Below are 22,269 nucleotides of genomic sequence, written 5' to 3'. Positions count from 1 at the left end.
ATTACAAATTGTGGAGATCACTCTGAATATAACAAATGTTACTTTTTTAGGGCAAGAAGGTTCACGTTTGGATTTGGTGTCATATACTGTCATCAATTTTCATGTACATAGTGCAGCATAGAATGCTTCAGACAGATGTGCAGATGTGGTTTTTGGTTAATAATCCAAGTAGGAGAATTTTCTTTTATGATTTTTTTGTGGAATTGTTGTAAATACCTCACTGGATTAAGCAGATGGCTAGACAGAGGTAGCTTTAAATGTTAATTAGAAAAATTATATGCTTATTGAGTAAAATATTTAATCAGTAAAAATTGCATATTCCTGAAGGAAACCTATGTGGGAAAATCATTGTCTAGAGACTGTCTTGACAGGTGATTGATTTGGCCTTTAGAAAGGAATGGAAGGCAAGAAAGGTCCAGTTCCTTAAACTTTTCAGACCTTCGAATTTCTGGTTATGATGTTGCGATGTCTCAAGCAGTAAGTGATTGTTGATTGCAGTTAAACCTAAAAACTAAACTAAAAGCCCTAAAAAATGTTTTGTGTATTAATAACAATCCAGATCTATCAGGGATACTTGATTACTTTAGACAGGCTTGAAAGAGACTTTAACTTATGTTTCGTTCAAAAATGACATGTAGCCATATGATTAATATGACTAGAATATTAATAGAAAACCTTGAGCTTAAAATAGTGCATGTACTGTCATTTTAGATTGCTGTTTATTCAGCAGAGTAGATGTAATGAGCAGCTGTTAACAGACAACACTCTGGTATTTTTTGTAATCAGTCAACAACATGCATAACCCCATTAAAACCAATATGCTTCAAAACTGCATAAAATATAAACAAACCTTTATCTCCCTTTCACATCCTTCCCCACTGTCCCCAAAATTTTAATTTTAACAGTCTGGATTCATAGTCAAAAGGTTTCCCTGACTTCACACACTGTGTTTTCTCTTTCTTTGTGTGTACATCTGTCTGCACTCTTTTTTTATGCTACTCCTCAGAGGATGCAAAAGGCGGCTAAAATCAAGAAAAAAGCGGTGTGTAAACTGTTTTTCTTGAATGCTAATGTTTACTTACATTTTTGTTGTACTTGTTCCCCATGGGGTGTTGTGTCTTTCATTATGGGTCCTCATAAAGTTGTCATTTTGGTTTCTTCTTTGTTAAGTACTAGCACACTGGATGGAATAAAATGAACTCATTTTCTTCATTGTTCACTCGCTAGAGTGCCTGTCTGCTGCTGCTCTTCTTCTGTTTAATAGCTGTGATTTGTTCAGTCCAGAGATACAGCCAGTGTTATCCAGGAGATTTTTTAAATGCAATGCTTATGTTTATTTTACTAACAGAAGCAGTTAATTCTGTGTAATCTATTTCCTATGCCTGTGACTTACTGTATATTTATTAATTTATTGTTGATATTTAAAAACAAATAAATAATAAATTTATCAAGCAGTAGATGGAGCAATTCATACAGGACACATTTCACCCAGTTAAAAAAAAATATACTTCAGTTAGCTAAACACAGCTGTCAAAAATACCACTAAAATTCGTCTTGTTTTTGTGATGGTCTCCGATGTAAGTAACACAATCTTTGCAACAGTGATGTGCTGCTTTGTATTTTGTTGGACACAATTTTCTTCAACTGAACTTAATATGAATGAATTAAAGGCAGAGCATGGTCATTTTAAGCACAGAATAGAGCAGCAAGTGCATCTTTTTCCCTGCCCTGTCTCATCACAGAGGCCAGGTGTGACCGGGAGGCTGGTGCCTGCCCCTAGCAGGGGGCGAGCCAGGCCGGGGCACTGCGCCCTGAGGCCGCGGCCACCCGCAGTCGCAGCGGTCACTGTGGACCACCACTGCCTGCAGCAATAAATGGGGTCTTGCTGGGACTCAGAGTATGAGGTGGGCTCCTCATACTCAAAATATTTTCCTGCAGGCCTCCTAGTGAGCAGTGCTCAGGGGTTCACGTCTAAAAGTCATCCGATGGCTTTCTGTGAAATCAGATAGGTATTAGTCCAGCTTTCAGTTCTTTACTGTCTGGAAGAAACTAACTCAAACTCACCACAGTACTGAGCACCAGCTTGCGTTTTTGTTGGGGAGCTCACTGCAGACGGCCAGGGCTCAGCAGCTCACGGTGGGTAAATCCCTTCCTCAGGTCTGCTCCTGGTGCCTCGAGAACGGAAGTGCATCAGTGAGGCAGTGGGGAAGGAGAACCTGCGCTCTTCCATCCTGTTCTGGTTATAAACAGAGAATTTTAGTACCCAAGCTGTCAATCCCCCAGGCTCTGCAAATTCAGTCTTACCCCAAAAATAAGAATATACTTCACTCTTTCTGTGCAATAAACACCCTCTTTGCATGTATTTGGAAACACCTTTGAATAGCTGTCTTTGTAGTGGTTTAACAATGCAATTGCTTCACATTACATTATGCTCCGAGTGATCAGTGAATCTGTCATTCTAAAGAGGAAATTAAAATTCCCCTTGTAACCAAGCATCTGTCTTTTAGACTTCAGAGGGAGATTCCCAGGCTTTGACTGAAGTGGATCTGTTCATCTCCACACAGAGAATTAAAGTTTTAAATGCAGACACACAGGTAAGTTATGATTTAAAATTCTGCAAGAGTAATGTTGATTGTTTCTGAGCAGTCTTGCATCAGACTGTGCTCTTGTACTGTTTGTGGGAAAGTACTAAATTTGGATAAATTCGCTGCTGTGAGAATATTCAGAAAGAGCATTCTTAAACATGCTTAGAAATATTATTGCTGTTACACTTGCCATTTGCCAACATAATAATACTGAGAACAGTTTTACTTATTTGATGTGTTGGAAAACGTCTGCACATCATTGAGATCTATAATTCAATTTAGAAAAAGATTCAAAAGTCTTCCAGCATGCATTTACCCTTTTTCTCTGCAACAGTTTCACTATCCAAATTTATGAGCTAACAGGGAGGTCATTTGCTGCTTCGAATAAGGCATTCATATCTTGCCATTTTTAACATTTAACGTCCAGTTTTTCACATTTGAGCTACCATCGTCTTTGCTGAAGGTAAATTATTAATTATTTATATTAAAGAAGTAGCTGGAGACTACAATAACAATCAGCCTCTTCTTCTAGGAATTATACATACATTCACTAAGAGGCAATCTTTGTAAGAAAGATTATTTTCTTAAGGAAATCACAATTAATAACATATAATATTTAGTATAATAATATATTATACTTAATATTTAGTATAATAATCTCACAAGATCTCTTTAGACTTTGATCATACTTTGAGAAATTCTTTAAATTTTCATTCTTACGAGAAGCTTAGAAAACAAACATCTTAATGATATTTGCTTCAGTTTTCACTAAAAAAAGTCCACTGTATCCAGCTAACAGCAGTAGAAAAGTGATAAGACCTCAGGTTACTATAAGGAAAGATCAGTTTCAAAAGTGCTTAGATATGCTAGATGTCCCAAATTAGGTGGGCCCAAGAAAATTCGTCTTGTAGTACTTGGAAAAATGGTTGGAGAAATCTTATGCTATCCTTTGGATATCATATAGGACTATCCTATGATAGTTTTCTGAAACTTAGGAAGGTAACATTAAGTCTTTTTCTGGTAGAAGGACAAACCAAGGATTATAGCTAAGTTTAATCATCAGAAAGGTATCAAAACAAATAAACGAGCAATTTGCGGGCAGTTTGTGAGTGATGAGCAAGAGTCAGCACAGATTTGTCAAAGGCAAATCATGTCAAATCAATAATTTTCTTTTGTGACAAGGGAACAGCTTTGTGGTTGGCAGAGAAGCAGCAGAAGTCACCTATTGACTTAAAGGCTTTTAGATACTATCTCACATATTATTTTCTAGATTATATGATATCTATATCTAGATAGGAGGGATAAAAACAGGCTAAAAACTCCCAGAGTGTACTTATTTCTGAGATACTACCACACGGAACGGAGGTACAAAGCAGAGAGAGACTCACAAACATGTTTTTTTCATGTGGTACTGTTCAATATGCTCATCAATAGCTTGGAAGATGGAAAGAGGAAATGGTTATTTAACTTGTAGCTTGATGAATAAGATTAGAATTCAGGGAAATCTTAGCTAACTGAAGAAATGATCTGAAACTATAGAGATATTTCAGTGAAGGCAAACGCAGCATTCTGCCCGTAGGTAGCAGTAATCACCTGGACAAACGGAGAACAACTGCCTGGGCAGCAGTTCTGCTGTAGGGATCTGGCGGTGTGTGTTAGTTTGCAAACTAAAACTATTCTGTAATGGCATCTCTTGTGAGAAAGGTAAAATTAATCCTGGGACACTGAGAAAGGAATTCAGCCTCTACAGTTTCTGCTCTAAGGGATGTTTGCTTCTGTGTGTTGTGTTTTTCGACACTGGAGAGAGTCCAGAGGAAAGCTACCAGAATAACCAGAGATTGGGAAAGATGGCTCAAAGGGTTGGAAGATCCTGGGCTTGGTTAGTCTCCAAACAGAGATCAGGAAACTGAGGAACAACTTCTAACAGTCTTGACATACACAAAGGGCTACTGAAGATTAAAGGGGTGTAATTTTTTCTAAATGTCCTGGGAAGAAGCAGTGTTCGAACTATAGCAGTGGCAATTCAGGTTAAAAATCAGGAAAAGTTTTCTAACAATTATAGCCCTGTACCAGATGCGTCTCTTGAGGTGACAGAAATCTTCATGGCTGGAGGCAAATAACTCCCATGTGTCTGGGAGTCACTACTTCTTACATCTCGGCCTTTTTTTGACCTAATGGTAAAAATGCTTTGTCTGGAGAGTATGTTATCAAAGCTTAACTAGGAGTAATGGAGATTGCCATACAGACTAATGATTACATTTTGCATTTGACTAAAATGCTAGTAATTAAGTCAGTATGAAGACAACTATAGCCAATTATTAATAAACAAACAGCTACAATTTATAGTTGGATGTATCGCAGTAAATACCTACATTCACTTTGAGTAAGGACCAGTCTCAGTAGAAATCACCCTTTTCCTTCTTCAAATATTTCTGCATTTCAGCTGAAAACCAGACCTTTTGACAATAGAAAAAGTCCTTTGAGGCAGACCACAACCCTTCCTCAAAGCAACTGTTATCTTACTCCACTTCTTCCCCTGAGATTTCCAGTGGTATACGGTGCTACATACCATGAGGGAAGGTGTCTAGTATGAGTTGTTCAACGAGATTAGAAAGGCAATACTGGAAATGATTATGCTTACAAGTGCTCTGAAGTTTGCTCTGCTTTCTCTTTTTACAGCGGGTCTTTCAGAGAGTTGTAAGAGACTTATTTCCATGAATTTTTAGCATTGCTGTTGGCATGCTTTTGCATTTTTGGCTCAGTTCTATTTTTTCAGTGCTAGTGCAGTTCCTGCCCTGGTGTAATTACCGTGGGCCTATTTCAGCTGGCGTGGCAGCTGGCAGAGGCAATTTGCTCTTTCATGCCTTTATCAATTATATAAAACCTATTTCTGCAGTGTGCTATCCATGTTTTAACCCATCTGTAGTGTTGCATAGCTCTCATGAGGTAGTAGCTGATTTAAAATGTATAATTCTCAGTTAAAAAATGAGCATTTGAAGCTGCTGAGTGGTTCCAGGAGGTTGTACTGCTGCTTCGAACGGAGCCAGTTCTGTCGCCCCCAGCAACACTGGAAATGGCACCCCTGCCACTGTTTAGTTGCTCATACATTTAGTTATTGAATATACGCAGCCCAAGGTGACCGCCTGCTCAGTATATGTGGTAGGATCAGCCCGAGGTTCGGCCACATGCCTGCTTCTTACCAGTGCAGCCCCCCTCGGCGCCGCGCTCCAGGCGTCTGCAGCCAGCAAGTGCAGCTGGCAGGAGCATCCCAGCAGCCCTCCCGTCTCCTCGCGCAGCCAGAGAAGACAAGCTGGAGTGAAGCAGCTGCGATAGGTAGCAGAGAAAAAGGAAGATATAGAGGTGACAAATGTGCCAAGTCTCTGATAGATGAATGGTCCTAAAATATCTTCCGACTTGTTAGGTTGTGTGATTCATGCTGTCACAGGTCTACTTTGCTTGAAAGCAGTGGAAAAATATTTCTGCTTTTCTCCCTCAAGTTTTCTTTCAATTTCCAGTGGGGCAGCACCAGGCAGTTCTGAGAGAGCCCTCTGCAGAGGAAGAGAGATTTGGGTAAAGGAAAATCCAGATGGGAGAAGATAGAACAGGGGTTGTGAAGGAGAGGCTGAATTTGTAAGGACAAGTATAAGGATAGCAGGGATGGAATGGATGGAAGTAGGAAACCGAGGAGGGAAGGAATAGAGAAACAGATGGATAGAGATGGGGGGATTCATGGGAGAATAACAAAGGAGGTGAGAAGATGAAAATGAGATAACGGTATATGGAAAATAGATGAGAAGATATGGAGTGAGAGAAAGGAAAACGTAAAGACTGATACACATGTGTGTGGTCACTGTATATTATTGCCTTATTCCTAGATGTAATTGTATTAGAAAGTAAAAAGATAGGAGGGAATGGGTGAGTGACAACTTTTACCCTTAGGAGGGGGGAAAAAAAACATAAAAACCTTTGAGCAACTCCTTTGTGATGGATAAGGAGAGGAAGAATTTCTTGGCAGGTGAGATTAAATGCATTCATTTTGCTGGGTCCGTTCACTCTTGTGAACATTGCATGTATGATTACACCCTTATAGAATACTTAGTGCAGACTGCTGAAAAGCAATTATCTCTGCAGAGCTCCCAAGACCCTGCTGAGAGATGTCCATTATAAAACATTTTTCTGTAGCAAGAGAAATGCTATGAATCCTACTGAGCCTCTGAAATCCTTAGAGACAACCCCCAAACCACCCCTTCTTAACCATCATCACATTTCATAGCTTAGGGATAAGCATAGAACATTTTGTTTCAAGACAGAGAAGAATTATTGAAATCATTTTATGGGTAGTGATTCTTTTCAGTGAGACAGGTGGTTCTAAGAAGCAGTCAGTTTTGGTATTTTTCTATCTCTGTAAAGTTAAATTCTGTAATTTTTAAAACAATTACTCTTCTCAACTCGAAAAAGATCTTTTTCTTTTAGACCTTAGAGATCTATTCAAGAAACGATCAACTAATACCTAGCTGTTTATATAAATGATGAGAAAATCTCGTATTATTCATACCCCATAATGTTTTTTTTGGGGGGAAAATCAGATATCAAGAGAAGCCCTGCCACTACTGACTCAACAAGGAGAGTATCTCAGTCACATGTGTCCTTTAAAGCTCCTCTGGACCGTGCCAGGGCTGAGCAGAGACCCCAAGCCCCAGGCTGCAATAAGAGGGAAAAGGTTTTTGGCAGGCGGTGTTGCGAGCCGGCTGCGCAACCCCTTTGTCCTGGTACCTGGTTGCCATCTGATACAATGGAGTTAGGTGAAAACAGACCTCATGCTGCTCAGTGATTATGGACCTCAGCAGGATATTCAGATACACACTGAAAACCACTACCAAGAGAAAAAAAGGCCTTCTTGAGTTCAGGGAAGCAGTAGCCTGCAGGCAAGCAGGATGCAAAATAGGGGAGATTTAAAAAAAACAACAACCAATAAAACTATTATGCTTCTAGTTGTTTCCAGTTTGAGCAACTAATAAAAGGCTGGAAAAACCCCAGACTTACTGCAGACCCCCAGCAAGCAGGAATTTGCAGATGGTACACTTTCTGTTTCTTAAAGTAGAGAACAGTTTATCTCTACAATAGCAAGACACGTAAAAAAATTACAGAAACCAAAGCTAACAAAGCATGGTTTGGAGGCACTGAACTCTCACAATAACTTAGAAATCAGATTCTTTGTTTCAATAAAAAGCTTCATCTTAATAAAATTACGCACTTCGCATAAGATTTTAAAGTAGGCAGCATCCAGTTTAAGAAATTCATAGTGCACAGGTTTGAAATGCCCCATAATGGGATTTGGGCTCTTTTTACCTTAAAATAAGGATATTCAACCAATGGCAATGAGTTGGATTCAGTCCACCAGACCAAATATCTGACCTGTCAGCAGCTCTTTAGCCACATCTGAGAGCTGATTTAATTATTCTGTCAGTGCGCTATTGAAATTGTATCTCTTGAGCCTCCCACAGCCTCCTCTTTGTCACACAGCTAGAAGGGCGCCCATGGTTTGGCCGTTACAACAGGCACATGCACCGTACACACATGACGGCACAAGCAGAGTCTGGCTTGGTTTGACGCTGGGATGGAGCAAAGCACCTCTGGCCAGCTGGGGCTGCAGGGGTGAGGGGGCTCCCCTGCTGATGGACCCATGTGTGGTCACATAGTGAAGAAGAACGTAAAGCCCTTGAATGCCTCCTCAGGGAAAAATGTTAACCATCACTGCCTTGAAAGATCATTTTATGGGTCCTATGGGTCCTTACAGTGAGGAGGCTTTTTCTAATGCTTTGCCTAAATTTTCACTCTGCCAGATATGCAGTACTAACATCAGTTATGTTACCTTTTCTTTTTAGCAATTTCTCTTCCTCCCTAGTTATACTCCGACATCAGTAATGGTGATTTTTTTCAAGGCACTTAAGGGAAGTACAGTCAATCAGCTTACTAGATTGCATGAGCATTCCTAAAGCTCTCATTTCAAACATAAAAGGTGCTTAGCATTATGGAACATCTTCCATAGCAACACACCATTAGGGGAAATTAGAAAAGTTGTGTCTTTTTATTTATTTTTATAAAAAAAAGCTTAAAAAAAGAAATCAGGTTGCTTATAAAGTATCCTGAATAAAACCTTTATGAAAGTACAAATAGTAAGCTAAAACATTAGTGTAAACACGTATATCATTCTGCTTGTCTTTACAGTTCTATTTCACTTTTCAAATCATCACTCTAGCAATGACACAGGCAACTATACATTATGTTTTACTACAATAACATTATTTGTACACATAGAAAGCCTTTCAATGAAAATGAGACCACTGATTGTTGATACACATTAATTTATTCATGCTAAATGCTGAATTCACAAATTAAAAAAAAAATTAGTACAAGCTTATACCCAGTGTTGCACAGAAACCCTTACAAAATGCCCTTGAAGGCTCTTTCTTGTGGGGGCTCAGTGCTCTTTCATAGAAGAAAGAAATGATAGAAGCATGAACTGGAGTTCAATAATACAAAGACTCAGATGAAAAACAAAAGATAAAATAGTAATATCTGAAGTAAAACAAGTCTAGTGACAACACATCCTTCTCTGACTACAAATATGCACTCAGTTTTCATTTGTCCGAGCTAACTCAGTATTTAATCAAAGCCATTGTATAATGATATAGTCCTATGAGAAAAACGTCTGGAAGTGGTAGGCTGGGATTTCCCTGCTAATATCAGAAAGTAAAATAGAGTTTAAAAGGCTAAAGTAATTAAGGGATGCAGAGCTCAGGGATTTGAGATTGAGGCAGGAAGTTTCAAGACGCTTCAGATTTGGCTCTCTTCAGTGGTTTCGTACATCAGAAATGTTCATTAGGAAGGAGTGTGGGCAGGTTTCCATTTAAAACCAATCTCACGGGCAAAGGCTCTTGGGAGCTGAGCGAGCTCTCCCAGCACAACTGAACTGGCAGCCTGATGACACTGACTGGAGGAAGACTTTGTCTCAGTTCAACCTCGTCAGCTTGGATTATGCTGGTAGAACCGAGGGAAGTTTTTGACCAGGTGGACCATGCTATCTCCCCTCATGTTCGGCTTTTGTGAGATGAGCTGTTCATCTGCTTACGGCCTCCACTGTGATGTGGTCAAACTCCAGCAGTTCTGACAGACACAAGCAGAAGCTAATTTTGGCCAGCTGTTACCTGGAGAGGGCCAGATCTAGCAAGTCATTAAAGCTTCTCTCTCTCTTCAACCAGATGAATAAAGCAATTGACTTTACCCGCAGGAGCTGCTAAGCAAATTTTGGAGTACTTGTGTGAGCCTGGACACTAGACTAAATCCCTGTCAGCACTTCACAGCCAAACTGATCTGAGATATTGAGCAAGTAATCATAAAAAAGTATTAGAAATTCTTACTTAGGAGAAGGTGAAATACTGCCTTCATAGCCCTTTACAAAGAAAGAAAATTATACCTTTGCTACATATTAGAAAATGTTATCTTGCATATTATTGCTAATATAGGACATGATTAAAAGAAACAATTCAGAAAATTACAATATAACATCTTTCGATCTACAGATGACTTTGCCAAAACTGGTTCTGTCCTTGTGAAATGCATCTGCTTCATTTAGAAAAAACAATACAAAAGTGAAATGTATTTTTCCAGCAGTTTGAAATTGTTTATAAAATATTGGTATAGGTCTTTATTATTACTTTGCAATAGCAACCATGTAGTCTTTGCTCAGGCAACATTTCCCCTGAAGCCAGTTTCTTTAACAGCCACTTCATCTTCAGTCAGGGTTCAAGTCCATTGACTGTGTAGGGGATGTTGGATCTGGGTCTGTAGAAAAAGAGTCTAGAGCTGTTGTCATTCTCAAGCAAAAGGCCATCCAGGAGGCAAAAAATGCAACAGTTGTGGAATAATAGCAGGCATGAAGAATGTCCTTATTTCTCTTTGCTTTATGTAGGAAACAATGATGGATCATGCACTGCGTACAATCTCATATATTGCTGATATTGGTAACATTGTAGTTTTAATGGCGCGACGCCGCATGCCAAGGTCAGCTTCTCAAGACTGTATTGAAACAACACCTGGTGCTCAGGAAGGAAAGAAGCAGTACAAAATGATATGCCACGTCTTTGAATCAGAGGATGTAAGTAAACTGAATTAAATTCTACTTAAACAATGGATGTTATTTAGAGAATCTCTGAAATTACGTCTGATCTCTTGAATGCACTTTTGCTGTCAGTAATTTTTTCTGATGGAAGCTATAGCTAATCTGTGTAAGGGCTGGCCATTTTGTCTCTATTTGTATCTGTGTTTTCTGTCTCTGAAAATCATGTGTGTCTCCTTCTCAGCCCCAACTCTTTTTTCTCCACTCTTTTTTCTCATCTGACTTCGCTGTTCTAGAATCATTTGTGTTCTTTCAACAGTGTTTCCCCAAATATTTTAGGACTTAATTATTTGGATTTGTTTGAAAGTCCATGGCCATCCGTGGCCAAAATTAATATACTGTGTATCAAATTGATCATCCTGGATTGGATCCTGTAGTCCAGCTGTTTGGTACATAATGACACACACATTTTTCCAGACAGCCGGCAGTGGGGTGGAACCAGTTAGGTCCTCTTTCAAACTGAAGCTAAGTTGCTGAGATCATCTTCTACCAACTTGGTAGACCTGGCACAGGGTTGCCCTTTACCCATTTATTCCCTTATAGCTTACTTACCTGCAGTAGGTATGTGCACTATGGGACTTGCTCCTTTGACATTTAAGAACGCATCCAGCCACTTTTTTTCGTCTTTTTTTTTTTTTTTTACCTTTAGCAAAGATTATGAATTATAGTTTTTGTACAAATGCAATGGAGCTAAGAAAGTTTAGTTCTCTGTATTTATAGAAATTTTTCTTCACGACCAGAAGAATTTAGCAATTTTTAAATAAAAGACTAGAATATGTAGGAAAAACTACAACTACTCTTTCAAAACAACAGCTGTACAACAGAAGGCATTGTTTCAGTTATCCTGTACCATAACACACTCTGAAAATGCAGTACCATATTAGCTGTCAAACACTCTCCGTTAAAATTCCCTTTTAAAAGAGGAGGAGTGACCACTTCGGAATTCAGGTTCTAATTTTCAGTTGCATCAGAAGTGAAAAAGATGAATGAGCTTGGAGCCATAGTCAAAACAGGACTGGAGCCACAGTGGTTGCAGAGGAGTTCTGCGTGGCTCTGCTCCATCCTCTTTCCCCCGTGGGAAGCGCTGGCCTGCCGTGCCCTTACCTCTTGTGGCCGAGGAAGGTGAACTTGCTTTGCTGCTGTTGTCTCTCCAGGTTTGCTTTTGTGGCTGAACAGAAGATATTTGTCTCTAAAGCGGCTGACCTGGAAACTTCAACCTAACCTAAAAAATGTTTGGAAAAAAATATCAAGCTAGTAAAACTGAAAAAACAAGACAGTTGAGATACTATTATGAGTAATAGGCAGAACTTAGCATTTCTGACCATCATTATATAGAACAGCTTTAAATATAATTTCTGTAATATTGTAATAATGTAAAATTTAAAAAAAAATCTAGTTCTTTTGTTCAGGCAGTCGTACCTTACAGGTTGCTTATTTTGTGAGCTAAGCAATCATTTTCATTATTTTAAAGCAGTTAGGCCTGTAAATGAGAAATAGCCTGTCTGAAGTTTAGAGCACTAGGCTGGGACTGTTTGCAGACCTGCTCCTCTGCTCAGCTCTGCCCCTGCTTTGCTGGCGTGACCTTTTCAGGCAACTTAATTACACTATCTCTAAGCTGTACACAATGCTGAAGACTTTCAAAAAACTCATAAAAACCTGGAGATATAGATGAAAGACATGAAAACTGGCTGTTATTAGCAGCAATAGAATAAAAGATGACATCTAAACAATTTGTTTTTGAGAGTGTGGAATTGAGAGTTAATAGAGGGGAAAGCAAAGAACTAACTACAGAGAAAGCTATTACACTGGTGATAGAAAACAGCAGAAAGGAGTTGATGAGGACTGGTGACAAATTTTAGTAATTTTATGATGTAAAAATATTCTTGGTGACTTCTGTGCTGTTGATATTCAAACCACTTGGTATATTGATTATTATACATTGATTAAAAAGAGTTGAGATGATGTATTAAAATGAAGGAATTTTATGTGACTGGTTGGGCTACTTATATCTTGATTGTCTAGCATTGTTTTCAAGTCATACAGATTGATGCTTTTGTTTGTTTCAGCACAAATGAAATAAAACAACCTGTTAGCATCAAAAGAAAACAGTGAAGTATCTCCTCAGTGGATTGTGAAAAGAAAGGGTTAGATGGTACAGTGTTGTCCAGAGTAACAGTGTGCATTCATAACTGCACTCACCCTGTACCTGCTCTCTGAGAAAGTGTTGCATTTCCAGAATAGTTTTGTTTTAGTTTTAATTACTGTTATTTTTAGGGAGCTACATTGCAGGATACAATTAACTCCTTTTCAGATCATTTGGGTTACTCATATTCCCTGATGACAGAATACAGTTCTTGGAAAGCACAAATATACGAAACTGAACTTGGCATTCTCCTGTGACCTGCAGTGGACTTGGAATAGGAAAATAAGAAATTGCCGGTGGAAAAAAGAAAAAACAAGTTGAATATAAATCCTTACCTCTATGGCTGTTTCTCTGCATTCCAGTGCCATCTAATGCAACTAGAAAATAAATTTTATGACAAAGTTTAGAACTCAATTAGTTAATTTTTGCAGTGCACTGAATGTGTAAAGTGATAAGTATTGTTATGATGACTGTTACCTGTCATTTTATGTCTAATGCATACGCACTCCTGATGCATCCCAACATCGATCACTGTTAATGTTTACTCTTACAGCCCACTGTAATGGGAAGTTACCTTACATTGCATACTGCAGGAAAATGCATGCCCAGATAAATGCTCCCCAAATCAACAAAGACACAGAAGATTTTGAAGAGCTGTGCTTACCATGGACAAGCTGTAGTCAAGACTCTGCCCACGTGCTTGAAAACATTCCTGACCCTGCTAGTCAAGAGGCGTTAATGCAAGTAGCTGTTGTAGGTGTGCAGTGTGTAACTAAGGGCTATTCCTGGTTTGCCGGGACTATGAGACGTGTATAATGGCAGTAATGGGAGAGCAGATGGTCTTGTCGAAGCGGTGCTTGCAGGGAAGCAGCAGGTGAGAAGGCAACCCAAATCAATGGTGCATACATGTCCATGAAGGCACATGCAAGCAGGGCAGCGGTTCTCTCATCACTTGGGCAAATCTACGGTGGTCGGAAGTGGAGTCTACGACAGTCTCTTCTCTAAGGCCTGGTCTGTACTGGTACAGAGCCAGCGCTCTCCACCTTCTATTGGAACGAGAGCATGGAAGGCATATGGTTGCATGCTACTCCAATGGGCTGATGAAAGGAGATCAGTTTTTTTAAATGGAGCTTGCAGTTTGTTTTTGGATATAAGGGTTGCTTTCCACATGACTGACCTTAAGTGACTTTGTATTCATACTACCGTAGCAACTTTGCACTGTCCTTTATTTTGACTGTCTTTAAACCCAGTATCCCTCTTGTGGCTTCAGTGGTGATCTCTGCACCAGACCTTTCTCTGAGCTGTCTTTTGTTTCACATTACAGGCGCAGCTGATAGCTCAGTCCATAGGTCAGGCTTTCAGTGTGGCTTACCAAGAGTTTTTAAGAGCCAATGGAATTAACCCAGAGGATCTCAGTCAGAAAGAGTACAGTGACATCATCAATACCCAGGAGATGTACAATGATGATCTCATACACTTTTCCAATTCAGAAAACTGCAAAGAGGTAAATTAGTTTCTGAATTTTCATTTCATATTCATCTGTTTTTTCAGAGAAATGTAGTACTTGTGGAAATATAATTGCATTTTAAGGATGGTTTTTACATCCCAGATGCATTGTTTTATCAGTACTCTGCTACTAAAATCAGTTTTATAAGCTTTTAGAATTTCTTTTGTTTCCAGGGTTTTTCTGCTTCCATTGATCAAAACAGTAATAAAGCACATTTACATCTGACATAAATAAGCTTTGCACTGTTCACAGTAGACTGTGTCAAGTGTTTCTGTGTTTTACAATGGCAATGCATTTTAATGCACATTGCAACTGATTTCTTACTTGATAGATACAAGGACCATGAGTCCAGGATGCTGTGGCATGGGGCAGGCTAATTTCTCTTCCCTTAGTACTAGAACACCAGGAGAGCTGCCCCAGGAAACATATCATGTGATCATAACGTATGAAAAGGCAAGAACTTCCCTTAAGTGCCCCACTTTACATAAGTGTAACTATTTACATTTATAAACAGCCATATATTTCACACTTTACATTTCATCCAAAAAAGCATTGTAATACAGAGCATTCCAGACCAGGATGTGGTACCCGTCCCATAGTTGCACTGGTTCTGCTGTTCTTTACTGGTACTTCCCATATTGTTTCAGTGCGATGGGGATTTGGTCCATGTCCTAAAGGTCAGAGAGTTTCCTGGCTGAGTCCTAAAGCAATCTTACTTTGAGATGAAGGGCAAATTGTTTAATCTTTCAGTCACAGCTTTCCTACTTATACTCATTTTTTATGGCCTTACTGATTCTTGTGCAGCTCTGTGTGCTCTTGGGAACAGAGTATTTTTCACTTATAGCTGCAGATAGTAAAGTTCTGATTTGATGTGTAGTTTTGTCTGTAGTTTGTCCGTAGCCACTAGATATCAATAAACTGTTTTCACATCCATATAACTGACAGAATATTTCTCTTCTGGCCCACAAGAGAAAATTCTATTGGACAAATCTTGGTTTGGCTTATAATCAGAACAGACAAATACAAATATATAATGTTTCAACGTGATTGAGGTCATTATTTTTGTGGCACCTTTGTTTCTACCTGATTTATGCATGTGTTTGAATAATGACAGAGTTGTGGCATACTGATTGGTTCAAAGCCTTGATAGATAGCTTCAGTGCAAGTCAACTGGCCTTTGTGGTTTCTATAAGCAGGGATGTCCCCATCCCTTTTTAACCTGAAGGCTGATCTTACTACAGCAGTTCTGTTTTGCTAAATAGTCCTTGTATAGTGCAGGTAGTTCAGTCGCAACATTTTTCATTTGGGAGAAAATAATTCCCAGTATTTTGTTAAAGGGTATATTTACCTTGTGCTCCCCTGTCCAAGAAGGATTAATACTTCTCTGATGTTCATTCAGTTGACAAATTACATTAAACATATTCAGTTTCACCATTTTCTATAGAGTTAGCCAATGTGCTGGTTTTTTGCATATCGTAAGGGCCTATATAGACCTTCAACAAACAAGTGGAAGATACTGCTGAAAAGAAACAGGTAAGTTTTTCAGTTTTAACAGCCTTTTGAAGTAATGCTACTACCTAATGGGAAAGAATGGAATTCTTTTTGTAAGTTGTAGATCTTATTCAGGAACAACTGAGATGCTAATTCTCAAATTTAGATGAACTGAAGCAAAAAACACCTTTTTTTTTTTTTTTCAGCTCCAGCTAGAAAAACAGAAGGGAGAAATTCTTGGGGTAGTGATTGTGGAGTCTGGATGGGGATCTATTCTACCCACTGTTATCCTGGCTAACATGATGAATGGAGGCCCTGCAGCCCGTTCAGGAAAGCTAAGCATTGGAGACCAAATTATGTCCATTAACGGGACCAGTTTAGTTGGTCTTCCTCTTGCAACATGCCAAGGGATCATAAAGGTACCCCAAATTTTGGGGGGGATTTGGGGGGATTGCTGGATTGTAAACCAGCAGAGAGATGATATTCTGTCAAGTGATCAGGCAAATTTCCAGCAGATATGATTTTCATATCACTATGAAAAACATGTAAACTCTCATTAACAGAAAGTAGAATTAGAAATACAGGTTCAGGGATGATAATGAATCAAAATTTAGAGCTGGAAAATTTGGCTACAGTACTGTTACTGGACTATAAATGAGGTGAGGTCTCAAAAAGCTGCCCAAAGTCAGTTACTTCGGGCAGCTAGCTATCTTTAAAGTTTTAGGCTTCCCCACAACCTCCAAATTAAAATCTGAGGATTAAAATCTACTCTGCTTCTCTTGGGCTCCATGTAGGCAAAAGCGATGGAGGCCAAATGAGGAGCTGGTAGACTGCAGCATCCAGATGAAGTAAGTCCATGAACCTCAGGATGCATCAGGATGCATCATCTTCAGTCACTGAGACTAGTGTCAGTTCATATTTACCAAGAGCAGCAGCAGGAGACTAATTAGCCAGATTTTGGTGGAGAACAAGCAGTAGTCATTTTTTGCCTTTCTTGAATTGAAAGTTATTGCAGTAATTAAAGGCAAGGGGTTTGTTATGTTTTGTTGGACCACACACTAATGTTAATGAGACAAAGACACATATCTCTAAGTTAACAACACTATTAATTGTAGCTGTTACTTCCCAGATCAGCTGCTTTATACTCTTGCAGTTAGGAAACCACTAGTGAAAGAGCAAATTAAGATCTGTTTCAGAAATATTAACTTCTGAGGTATCTTACAGGGTCTCAAGAATCAGACGCAAGTGAAACTGAACATTGTTAGCTGTCCTCCAGTCACCACTGTCCTCATAAAACGGCCGGACTTAAAATACCAACTGGGCTTCAGCGTACAGAACGGAATTGTAAGTTTCTGTGTTTGGTGATTGCAGTTTTTTGGGTTTTTTTTAAGAAACACACTGAAATATTGAAAGTTCTCTGCACATGTCCTCTGTGCATTTTGAGAACTCGTTCTTCCTGGTTAGCAGTGTAAGCTTGCAGGGCCTGCTGTCAGTAGAGCCCCTAATGTTACATACATACATCAAGGATATGTTCATATATAGACGTAAACCTGTTTGCTGTTTATCAACAGCTTTGAATAGTTTTTTTTGTTTGTGGAGGGTGTCTGTCAATTGTTTCTAGTGGCTACAGCCTTCACAGCCACTCATCTCTCCCTGGAGCTTCTAAAACTTTATTTGTTAGCTAAGGCCTTTATTCTGTGCTTTACTTTCTAGCAGGTCAGTTTATGTTGACGTATACCCACAATCCATGACCTCAGTTTTCATACTCTGATCCGTTCATGAATCAAAACCTTGTAATCAAATCTCTGTACAGTGAATTGCAAATGGAGAGCACTAGGAAAGCACATACTGCCATTCTTGAGAGACTTTTCCTACATAATACAAGATTTATAATACATATTGTCTAGTGCAATAGATCAATTCTAACAAATGTATAACAGTCAACTAATGACAATCTGCTAGTGCGTCAGAGTTGCAAGGAAAAGCAGTTATACTGAAACGGGCATCTGCAATTACATTCTAATCTTATGTCTGATCCTGTTTCTCTATTTTTAAATATCAGCACATACTCATTAAGATTCTAATTTTTCTCCCTCTTTACAGAATTCATTTGGCTCACACAGTAGTGGGCAACATCCTGGAAAGCAGGCAGGGGAGAGCAGTTGTGTCCTCTTATGGCTAAAGCTAAACCCTTCTTATTCCAGCAATTATATAGGCTGTGCCCTTTCTCAGGGATCCCTTCTCTACGTGCTGCAGTTTCCCCACTAATAACAACAGCACGAAGAAGAGTGAATACGACAGCTAACACTTACCCAGTGCAGCTCAGGGTCTTCCACTCCTGGTTCTTCCTTCCCAAGCCATTTTGTGGTACTTTTCCAAAACAAACCCTCTGGACAACACTAGCTCCGGTAGCCACCTGGCCTTTCTTGGGGCTGGTATAGGGACTGTCTGTAGTGCAGGACCATCACCATCTCTTCTTCCTCCAGTCTACGGAAAAAAAATAATCAGGCAACCTATGGAGAAAACCACATCACAAAGGACTGTGGGCTCTGGGCCCCTGTTCAGTCAAACTTGCTGTAGATTGAAGTTGCCAGATCTCTGTCTGCCATCCTTAGAAGAGCAGCAGGTAAATCTAAAGGGCTTTAATATGGATTATGGGTCTTAATGTGCTTTAGGCAACAGATGGCTCATTAGCAGATTCTCAGCTCTGCTAGTCAGCTCTAAGTTATTATTGTATCTAAGTTTTAAGTGTTCTTACTTAAGATTATGTTGGGGTCACAGCAGAGATTGCTATGAAGAATGCTGCTGCAAGCCTTTGTCCAGCTGGACACTCTGTAGTGATGCCTGCCCCAGGCTGCCCTCCTTTAGAAGCATAGGTGTAAAGTATTTGTCACGTTTGTTTGGGATTAATGGTCTCACATTTGAGTAGATATGGGTTTGTAAAAATATGGAAAAATCAAGTGTGTGTGAAATTTCTGTGAAATCTCATTCCTTCTTTGCCTGCCCTTAATCTGCTTTCCCCTACGCTTATATATATATATATATAAAAAAAAATATATATATATATATATAGCACATATTAGTGTGTAGGCGTTAGTGCTAGCAGGGCTGGCAGTGTTAGCAAATCCCAAGTGTTAGTATAAAAAGGATGAATGGGATGGGATGGGATCTGGTTTTTCAAGATCTCACAGAGGATGCCCAGGGCAACTGGGCAACGTCCTCACAACTCACATCCTCACATGGGCAGAGCAGTAACAGAGCCTGTGAGACAGTATTTATTTTGTTTCATCTTGTCCCAGCTAACTATCTCCTACATCCTTAGAGCCCCAGTTCAGCAGTTTCTGCAGGCATGGCTGTTTCTTTTCACAGTGTTTTTGCTCCATCTACTGGTCATTTGTCATATTCACCACTGGGGATGGTCTGAAGTTGTTCCAGTTAAATTAGTAACATTTAGATGACATCCAGCATAAAGTTTACCAAGTTCAGCATAAAAATCCCTCCTAGATAACCATAAAAGAAAGCCTTGTAATACATTTCATTTATGAACAGTCTGTGCTTGAATGTGAAAGCCAATGAAAAAGAGGGAGAAATTCACATTTTTTTTTATGCTGACGGTTAAAAATACAGACGAATCCTTCCTCAGATGCGCTCTCCCTGACTTCAGTTAACATTTGACAGTGAGACTCTTCACAGTACATCTCTTTGGTTGTCTGGCACTTTAAGTATTTTAAAAAGCGGAGCTTTCTAATGGCTAGCAACTGTTATATGTTATGATGGGATTCAGAAATAATATCCTTATCCTTTGTTGGCTCAGCATTAGCACAGTGAAGAAATAACTTGCCAGAATAGGTATAATTAAACGTCTCCTACTGTTAGGCCACTCTCTCATTCTGCGTGCATCCGGTACCGCTTTACGTGCCTCCGCTGGTGACAGGTCTGCTGCGGTTCCTTTTCGCCCTGCCCGTCTCATCTGTGCAGGACGTACAGCCGTGACAGCAGCGAATAGCTACAAGCAACCTGAACATACAAAAGTACTGTTTGACCTATGTTTTATTTTCATAGGGCATCAGGAAGGTAACAGAGACTGGGTTACTGCAGATCTGTGTTTTGCTTTGTGTAGTCTGTATAGCTCATTAATGCAGAGGTTAAAGTTGTGCTTCAGAGAGCACTGGTGGTGTGTGGACATTTTCTGGAAGCTTGCAGCTGTCTGGACAGTTGGTGCCAGCTTTGGAAAGTTTTCATTAGGGAACAGCACAAACTCAAGATATAATGCACAAAGTGTTAAATTTGCAGAAATTCCTCTTGCACTAAGCACACAGGTATTCTTCATGGCTCTTGAAAGCTACTGCTGTAGTTTTATTGCACATTTATAAAAGGAAACCAGAAATTGACTCTTAAAACATTAAGGAAAAAAATGGAATATTGTGCATATATATGAAAGAAAAGCAGCAGGAACGTTGCGTGACTGGGAGGTGAACATAAGGCACTATCATCACTTCTGAAAATCATTCAGATCCACGTCTTTTAAAACTATGATGCTCTTTAAATGCAAATGATCATCTCTAATATCCCGTCATTATCTTATTTCCTGGATTTTATGAGATCTGTTTACCACTAGTTGTATTTTTACTGCTGATAACATATCACTTTTCAGTCTTGACCTCAGAGCTCTTTACAAATGACCCTTCCTCCAAGAAGTATATCTATCCCTAGCCTAGGAGAACTCTACCGAAAAATGCAGCAAAACTAGGTAAAACTTAGCAGGTGGTGGCTATTTTATTTTTTCATCCTTGCCTCTACTTTCAATTAAACTCTCTAGGGGAAAAATACGCACAATTTAAGGACATACATAGTAATGCAAGAGTGAGATGAAGAGAAACCTGGTTTAATAGGTTACATTTAAGGTGTTTACTCAGAATAAAGTTAATTTGCCTCGCACTGTTTTATCCTTAATGTTTTGCTACACAATGGGCAGCTGCAATAAAGCTGATTAGGAAACTACTGAAGTTTTACATCAAACACATTGCGGCTGTCTAACACATTGCAAAATATGTGACAGCTGAATGGAATTAACCTGTACGGTTTAGCTTTCATCATCTTTTTTTTTTCTCCTGCTTACACAGTAAATAGGGTATAGGCTCTTGCTTACAAGAAGATCCAGATTAGTCGTGCTTTATTTAATAATCTCATAGCTGTCACCATGTTCAACAAGTATAACAAGCTACACAATCCTGGCTCAGTGGAATCATATTTACTTAGCAGTACTGCTCAGCTTACACTTGCCAGCCTGATCTGCCTTAGCTCCATAGCTCCGCTGGCCTGAGACAACAGAGTCTTAAGGCTGCTTTCAGTCAGTAACTTGCAAATATAGGAGCTACATAAATGTCTGCTTTAAGTACATGAGATCTTTACATCTGTGCTCTGTCTCTATCTTAACATGATCTGTGAGGGGAGGCAGAGCCACTTGTGCTCCGTGTCTGTTTCTGTCTGTACCTCATGAAAATACTTAATGTTCACAAAAAGGAAGCTGCATCCCTTCCCTGGAGAGAGATCACGTTCTTGAATGAGGAAGAGAGACTGCTTCCTACGTCTGAGGCTGTTAGAAAGGCTAAAATCACTGATGGTATTAAAAGTGCTTTGAGAGCCACAAAATGAAAGGTGCAGGCCGTTATCTTTGCCTTTACGCCAGTGGGGTGGCAGGTCACATTTGCTCTGAAAGCTTGTATTTCAGCTGGCTGTACAGTCTGTATATTTTCTTTTATACTGTGAAAAATGTATTTACAGGGTTTCTTTGGCACATTCTGAATTTTTGTGCTTTCAGATTACTGCATACACTACCCAACAGCAAGCAGCAAACTTATTCTAACAGTGAGTTAAATGAGAAGCTTTCTATAGGAGAGTCAGGCAAAAATACATAATGCAGCTTATCTTGTCAGTTATATGATTAGAAGGTAGACTATCTGCAAAACAGTATATTGCATGTGACTGAAATTCAAGATGTAATTCTGCGAAGGATCCTGACAGTGCCTCTAACCATAACACTCCATCAGCAGCAGTTTGTGAACCACAGTAGAACTAAGCCACTAATTATAGACCAGGTGCAGTGTGTCCCACTGCAGGACAAAATCCTTTTTCAGAAGATGACTTTTTGTAAACAAAGAATAACTTTATATTCTTCCCTCCCTCCCTTGCTAGTGCCATGCAGAAAAAATACTAGTCACCCGGACAATATTCCAGCTTCCAGCTTGGCCATCAACAGTAACTGCAGAAACAGCCATCCCTGAATGCCATTTCCTGTAGTATTCATTTCTTTTCCTCCAAGTCAGGTTTCTCCTCAGTAGACAAAAGGTAAAGGCAGCTCAAC

The 22,269-nt window shown here is 39.4% G+C and overlaps 1 protein-coding gene across 2 annotated transcripts in view; it reads left to right on the top strand.

The window, feature by feature from the left end:
* Window positions 1-22,269, top strand: part of APBA2 (amyloid beta precursor protein binding family A member 2) — a 114,916-nt gene that overhangs the window by 88,492 nt on the left and 4,155 nt on the right. Inside the window, exons 6-10 of one of the 2 annotated variants that reach the window (XM_067305306.1) lie at window positions 2,508-2,594; window positions 10,558-10,743; window positions 14,232-14,411; window positions 16,112-16,324; window positions 17,130-17,249. In XM_067305306.1, the coding sequence (XP_067161407.1) occupies window positions 2,508-2,594; window positions 10,558-10,743; window positions 14,232-14,411; window positions 16,112-16,324; window positions 17,130-17,249 (786 nt within the window). The remainder of the gene's footprint in view (window positions 1-2,507; window positions 2,595-10,557; window positions 10,744-14,231; window positions 14,412-16,111; window positions 16,325-17,129; window positions 17,250-22,269) is intronic. The other variant, XM_067305307.1, reaches the window with a different exon arrangement.

The sequence above is a fragment of the Apteryx mantelli genome, chromosome 15 (genome assembly GCF_036417845.1).
Source record: "Apteryx mantelli isolate bAptMan1 chromosome 15, bAptMan1.hap1, whole genome shotgun sequence".
Classification (NCBI taxonomy): domain Eukaryota; kingdom Metazoa; phylum Chordata; class Aves; order Apterygiformes; family Apterygidae; genus Apteryx; species Apteryx mantelli.
The sequence above is the reverse complement of the archived record's forward strand: the minus strand, read 5'-3'. Positions and strand labels throughout refer to the sequence as shown.